General features: G+C 32.9%; 1 protein-coding gene across 1 annotated transcript; it reads left to right on the top strand.

Moving 5' to 3' along the window:
- Positions 1–7,020: 7,020 nt before the first annotated feature.
- On the top strand, positions 7,021–7,443 carry LOC140432128 (uncharacterized). Its single transcript, XM_072519967.1, has one exon. It carries the CDS (start codon positions 7,021–7,023, stop codon positions 7,441–7,443), a length of 423 nt encoding a protein of 140 aa, XP_072376068.1.
- The last annotated feature ends 412 nt before the right edge of the window (positions 7,444–7,855 follow it).

Consider the following 7,855-nt stretch of genomic DNA (forward strand, 5'->3'; position numbering starts at 1 on the left):
GTTGCATTATTGTATATGTTTTCGATATAATATATATAAAATTGTAAGTACGCTGTGCTATCTTGTAGCTGTTTCACGTTGGTGCAGAGACAAGGTAAATAGTTCCTTGATATTTTCTAAAAGTCTGTCTCCTCCAATCTTTTCGGCTTCTATAAGGATATTATCTTATATTATTTCTTCTCATTTTCTTTAGTGCGTTCCTCATTTCTTCCGTCATATATCAGGCATCAGTTCCGATCTTTGGTTGACTAATCTTCTTCCTAAATTTCTAACTTTTCTGTTAGTTGATCATCATGGTTTTGTTCACTTCTGTACAATTCTGTATAGAAGTCTGCTATAACCCTTAGTAATTCATGTCTGTTGGTGACGATATTTTTATTGCTATCCTTTCATTTCGTTATTTCTTTTTTCCCATAGTGTTAATTTTCTCCTTAGAACTTCGAGGCTCTTGTTTGTTAGATTTGTTCACTTTCGTTTTGGCTGTCCATATGAATAGATTTGTGTATTCTTTTACTTATCATCTTTCATTGTCTTCTTCTTTGCTTTTATTACTTCGCATTTTTCTTCGCTCTTCCATTAATGCTTGTGTTTTTGTTAGTGTTGCCCAAAATCAGTCTTGGTCTTGGAGTCTTCGTCTTGTTCTTGCATTTTAGCAAGACCAAGACCAAGACCAACACCAAGACCGCCTAATTTTAGCAAGTGCAAGACCAAGTCTGACTATGCAAGATTTGAACAAGAAGCCTGCGAGACTCTTGCGTCTTGCAGTTAGGACTGAGTTTCGTTTTAAGGAGTATAGTAATTCGGGTATATGCGCAGAGTCTCTAAGAGACGCAAAAAATCATGTAACGAAAATTTGGAAAATTGGACTTTGCGTATTACGAACAATACCATAAATATACATAGCGAATCGAAACATTCATTAAAAGAATACTTGACATATTTGACACGTACTCAGAGGTCATAATTACAATGTAAAAATAAAATATTTTGTTCATTCTTTCCCAGCAGACGACTTCTTCTCTCTGAAATTAATTGTCCAGATTTTGAAAATAGCCGCCCTCTGATCATAAAATAGTAATACTCAGTTTCTGCTGAGTGCGATAAGATCATTCGGTTAAACAAAATTTTCTGAAAGAGCACGGCTAATATTCAAAAGTAACGAGACAAATTAATGTAACAGGTAATGTCCTCTACCGTGTAAACAAAATACCGAAATATTTAAAGTAACGAAGTAACGATATATTATAATTCTCGGTTTAGTATTTGGTACTTAGGGTATTGGATAGTAACGAATATAAATTAACGAGTAGTTACTTTTTTGACATCACTAAATTTCATTCTCAATTGAGCTTTCCTTTGAGTCTAATGTAATAACTGTTTTTCATATATTTTTTGTTGTTCTCAGAGTGAAAACTTTACAATTTGACATGAGTGACGAAAATTTAAATAGTTCTAGTTGGAGTAATGAGAGTTGGAGTCATAGATCTAAAAGACCTAGAAGCAAATTTGATAAGTTTTTCGAAATAATTTATGCGTCTCAAATTGCTTGGTTTAAATTGTGATAAATAAAAAAGGTTAAAATTAAAATGAAAAACAGCAAAAATTCAGGTTTAAGGAAGCATCTAATATCTTTCCACAAAAAGGAGTCACAAATATTTCTTCCTGAAAAACCAAAATTAGGTGGAGATATCACAAGCTATTTAATAACCGCTGAAAAAAGTGGACAGGTAAGAAAAAATATACTTATCACAAAATTACATATATTATGTATATATCACACAATTACATATATTGAGCACATGTGAGCTTATTAAATGCAAACGTTTATTAAGAAACATGACTCCCGTGGGGCATGGTAGATAGCTCAGTTATAGCATAGGTACGGATCGCTTAAATCATGGACTCAAACCCCACCTGGTGTCAGTTGTTTAAACATTTATTAATTTGGTTGGTCTTTGTTATAGCTATGTTAATTCAAGCTTAAAACGTACCTACTCTGTTACATTGTTCTAAGAACTAAAGTAACGTAACTGCGAGAAAGTAATGAGTAACTGCGAGACTTGCAAGACTCTTGCTGCAAGACCAAGACCAAGACCAAGACCGGAAGCGCAATACCAAGACCAAGACCAAGTTTCTAAGTCTCATCTTGTTCTTGCATTTGGGCAACACTAGTTTTTGTGGACTTATTCTTTCGTTATATGGTTTCTTTTGGCAGTTTATCTTCTGGCTTTCCTCTATAGCTTCTATTATAATGTCATTAAAGGTGTTGACATTTAGGTCTGTATACTTATTGCTTTCGAGAATGCTGTTGATGCGTTCTTTTAGTGTATTTATGTTAGCAGGCTCTATCTAGGTAGGTATCGACTTCTTTTTGATCATGCGGTATCTCTTTTTCCCAAGGCCTACTTCTATCGAGGCATTTAATACTCTGTGGTTGCTACGTGTAGAAAACTGGTTAAGGACTGTAAGACCTTTAAAGATACTCTTATCAGTGATGTTTGATGATTGATAGTTTTTCCATTTGCTACGTCCATCTCCGATATTCTTTTTTGAATGTGGAAGGAGCTGTTTTAACGTTCAAGTCACCACATATTATGGTATAGTGTGTTATTGTGTCAATTAGGGCTAAGTAATGCCATCGTAGGATTCTTCTATTTCATAGTCCGCATGGCCGCTTGTTGTGGCATATACTTAAATGATTTTTAAAGTACATTTATTATATCTTATACAAGTTTTAAGGTTATGAAAGTGCCCTCTAATATAGAGAAACTTTTTATTGATATAATGTTGTCTTTATGTTTTCTGTGTACAGAGAAGCCAATACCTCCCGTTGTTTCAGTTTTACTAGCGACCTAGTAAAACAAATGATTGGATTTTAGTTTTTTCAGGCTTTCCCTTCTTGATATTTCTGCTTCTATCTCTATGTTTCTTTCTTCTGTTGCTAGTGTTCTAGCATTATGCAGCGACATTGTATGTCAAGAGTTTTCTACGTTTGGCATGTTTACTTAATATTCTTGTCCCCTCAGAATCAATCGATGGGATTAGTAGATTAGTACATGATTCTGGCAATCTTTTTCTACTCGTATGCTGTAATACATGTTAATATAATGACATTTTTATTTTATTTTAGAGGGTATTCGGCGTGATTTTAAAACCTACCGCGCTTGCCAAGACATGTTGGTCGGACTACCTTTCTTTAATTCCAGTTACTACAGTTATTCCGCTGATACTCGGTCGTTAGAGCCTCGTTTGTTATAATAGGGTTTATTGGCTTGAATGTGAGGTTGGCATTTAAGTAGGAGAGACTATTTGAGACGCATCACTACCTATAAGAAACCTACATATTATATATTTACTTTATTTTAATCTATAATTTAGGCATATGGGACCACAATCCACAATGGGTTGTAGCACCAATAATGATGACCTCAAAAATATTGTATGTGAACACCATCATATTGCACCTGCTTATTTTATCGATTAGAATCTCTGTAGAATTTCTGTATAAACAAGAAAAAGCAAAGATTGATATTTGAAAATCACCAGATGCGACTTTGTCTCAATAAGGGTAGTAAGAAATTTAATACTCTTATTAAAGAATTACAAGTACTAATGCAGATAATAATTTACTAGTAACTTCTGTAAAACTAAAAATATTAGCTCAAGAACATTATGAGAAGAGCACAAAGGACTCACAACAGTTCTATCTTGCTCAGATGCTGCATTCTTTATCAGACAAATAAAAAAATCTGTTGTACAAGCTAGCATTTATATGCATAATAGATCTAATGAAAACGTGTCACCGAGTGGTGATGTGTATTCGAAAAATTCATAAGAAGAGGGTACCGGCTCCCCGAATTATTTTTGGTTTGAGGTGTTCATGGATAAAATTATAAAGGAAAAAAAACAAATAAACATAGTAAGGCATAAAAAGGCACCGAAAAAAATAAGAGCTTGAAAAAAAAAAAACTATAATAAAATAAATATATTTTATATTTATTTGGAAGAAAAATCACCGAAATTTGGAAACTGTTAAAAATACTTCAACAAAATAAACAACGAGATATAATTTCGCCAATTACTTTGGCCAATAGGAGAGTCGTTTTGAAAAGTTATTGATAGAAAATAGAGCCGAATTTCAGAGCCATGAGATTAAAAGGAAAATAATAGATACTATATCACAATCTTTGCGGATTAATTAAGACAATTGCGTACAACAAATCAAAGAAATATGTACACAACTCAAGAACGGAAAATCTGCTGGGCCTGGAGATATACTTGGAGATATGCAAAAGGGTTATAAGAAACAGCAGCAATTAGAGTATTCTGAGAATAACAAACAAAATATGGATAAAGAAGAATAAGGAAGAACAAAAAAAAAGAAATAAAATTGTGGATACCCTGATGGCTGAAATGCTGATACTTTTTCATGATATTCTGATCTAAACAATTCTCACCTAAATCCTAAGAAAAAACAGAACCAAAAAATTCTGATAAAGATCTTTTATTGAATATTTACGGGCCAATATTAAAAGAATTCTGTACATAAAAAGAATGTGTATGTTAAATACAATGAATAGCGAAGGCAAAATATAACAGCAGAAAATTTTCTAAAATAACATGCAAATTGAATTGAATCCATTAATTCTATTGGTTTTTTAAAACTATTTTTATTTTAATTGTTGTTCTCCCAACTCACTTCTTCTTAATAATGAAAAATTTTAATAAATAGAAATGTCTTTTTATTCATTAAATTTTTTTTTCGGACAATTTTTTACCTTAAATTTTAACAAACTTTCATCCCTCTTTTTATCTCAGACAAATCAAGTAAAGCGTTTATTTATTTATCACAGGTTTATTTCTAAACACCAACAAAAAGTACTTTAAATTTGAGTTTCTTAGTTTAAAAAGTTAGAAATTAGAATCTTGTCACGTTTTCGCTCTTCAATACCTTCAATCCATTTGCACATTTAAAGGTTCTTATCAATATCTAATACAACAACTTGTACAGGTAACAGTGGTGCCACAAGAAAATATTACTAAGAGGATAAAATCTAGTTTGTGGCGACTTTTAAAACGCTGTGGAATGGTTGAAAATACCTAGTAGAAAAGTCCTTCGCGGAAAGCCAAATATCGTTTTTAAACGGTTATACTTCTTAAGTACTATGTAAAAAATTATTAAGTCCAAGCCGACTTCAGTTCGTATTTTGGACGAAACTTGGATATTTTTGAATGGGTTGTATAAATTTACTTGACAATATGGCAATGTAAAGAACAGCAGAAAATGCCGCGGAAATAATTGTAAATACTTCGTTGTTTTACATGCTAGAATAAGTAACGGAACTAGTTTTGTTGAGGATGCGGGAGTGTTATTTTCCACCAAATCTTAAGAATATGTTTATACTAGAGATTTATATCATTATAGATGTCTCAGGTATCGAGAAATAAATTTCCTTGCAAGTTTTCATTACGACATAAGTTTCACGCAATAAAATACCTGATACCTCCAGTTGAGGGGAGATTCTGATATAAATTGCTGTTCTGTTTATACATATAAGAGAATTAAGATCTCTCGACACTTTTTCTGTCCGTCTACCGTCTAGTTTGAGTTAAAATTTTAATATGGTTTGTAGTAAACGTCAGGCTGCTGCAATAATAATTTTATTATTGGACGATAAAAAAAGAAGGAAAAAGAAAGTGTGGGTGAAGAACTGGTTATTGAGAAGAAGTACTGCAGGGGCTTACACTCAGTTAATTAATGAGCTAAAAGTTGAAGATCCAATACAATTACAAAATTTCGCGAGAATGTCGTCAACAGATATCGATAATTTAATAAATTTGGTGGGGCTATTGATCCAAAAAAAAATGACACCAAAATGAGAGAAGCAATTTCAGTTAATGAAAGGGAGCTTGTTACCTTAAGATATTTAGCCACAGGTCTGAAAGTTTTATTTTTCTGTGATAGCAGAGGTAAAAAAATAATAAATCTTAGGTGACAGCTACATAAGTTTGAGCTATCTATTTCGCATATCAAAGTCTGCAATATCGGGTATAGTTTATGAAGTGTGAAGTGATTTTACATTTTAAATTAAGGAAACCTTTATTAAACTAAATGGATTCTACATTAATTGCTTACTAGAATCAATTAATATTGATGTAATGAACTAGAGATCAGTATACTCATTTGGCAAAGTATACACAGAGCTCTGACTTAAATTGGATGGAGAATTGTAGTCAAAAGTTAATGTAGTGGAAGTCGATGAGGTATTTGAAAATTGTACCAAGGAACTCATTTCTTCATCCTCCTCTGCACTTTCCAAAGCGAGTTTCTGAATCCCTCTCTTTAATTTTCTTTCAAAAAATCGTGACGCAATGCCCTAAGTTCACCAGCAATAAACGAACCAAAGATATCATACCCATCATTTGAAAGTGCGCTTCGTGCTTTCGCAAGTAATTCCTCCTTATCGTCTATCTTCGCTTTCTTTTTCACCGGCTAACTGGTTTTTTGGGTTTTTTCTTTGATGGAGTCAGACGTGCTTTCTTCATTTATATTCTCCAAAGATGCTGAGAGAGCCTTTTCCCCTTCATCACATTGTTCCTAAAAATATAAATAAAGTTTACATTATAATAATTAAATTTACTCTAAAAAGAATTGTCTTTTAATGCAATTCTCTTTCAGATGCCAACAACAAATTAATGAAGAATGGTTAAAGATAAGTTATCATTTTGAAAAAAAAGTGGAATTTTCCACACTGTAGAGGTGCATTAGACCGTAAACATGTCACCATACAAGCTGCTCCAAATTCAGGGAGTTATTTTGTTAATTACAAAGAGTTTCACATCGTGGTACTCTTAGCATTGAACGTATTTCCGACGGGAGCGTTTTTGCCGCTAGTGCTATGCCTAGTATAATTCAGCGAAGTGGTATAAATCTACCAAAGAAGCCATTGCCTGGACGACGACTAGCGGTACCCCAACCTAGTCGTCGCAGATGACGCTTCTTCACTTCAAGAATATATCATGAAACCTTATAGTACAACAAATATACCAGGCTCCGCAAGACTTTATAATTATAGGCAGTCGAGGGCACGTCGAATGGTGGAAAATGTTTTCGGCATAGTATCAAGCGTTTTCCGTGTTTTACGAAAGCCTATCCTTCTTAAGCCCGAAAGAACGGATTCTGTAATATTAGCTGTATGTACGTTACATAATTTTTTTATGACAAAAAAACCTCCAAGAAAATTTTATGCAACAGATAATGTATGGAGAGAAGATGGTAATGCTGAAATTGTACTCGGTAGTTGGAGAATTGAGGGACTTCCAGATAATAATTTGCTACCCCTTCCCCAACAGGGATCTAATAATTACTGTAATACTGCGAAGGAAATTCGAGATGAATTTAGAGATTATTTTAATTCACCAGACGCAGAAGTTCCTTGGTAGTACAAATGTATGTAAAAAAGGAGAAAAATCTATAAGTAGCCCAGAGTACTACATATTTGCAAAAAATAACATATTTACTTACCATATTTCCAGTTGTTTGTCGTGTCTGTAAACTAGTTTTTATAAACAATAAATTTTTGATATAAGGCCATTTTATTTCATAATTGTCATCACTTCCTTGTCCTGTTTTTTAGAATTAATTTTCTTTAATTCCGTATTAAATTGGTTCCGGAGGTTATGGATTTTTCTAGTAATTTCTTCCAAACTGGTCCCGAATTTTTCACTAATTTTTTTAAGGCATCGGATTTTATTATTTTATTTTTGTGTTCATTGGAAAGTACATTCCATAAACAAGCAATTAAATCGGTCACTTCTGCACGTGTGGACTCTTTTTTATTATCGGACATTTTAC

Source organism: Diabrotica undecimpunctata, unplaced genomic scaffold (assembly GCF_040954645.1).
Source record: "Diabrotica undecimpunctata isolate CICGRU unplaced genomic scaffold, icDiaUnde3 ctg00002922.1, whole genome shotgun sequence".
Classification (NCBI taxonomy): Eukaryota; Metazoa; Arthropoda; class Insecta; order Coleoptera; family Chrysomelidae; genus Diabrotica; species Diabrotica undecimpunctata.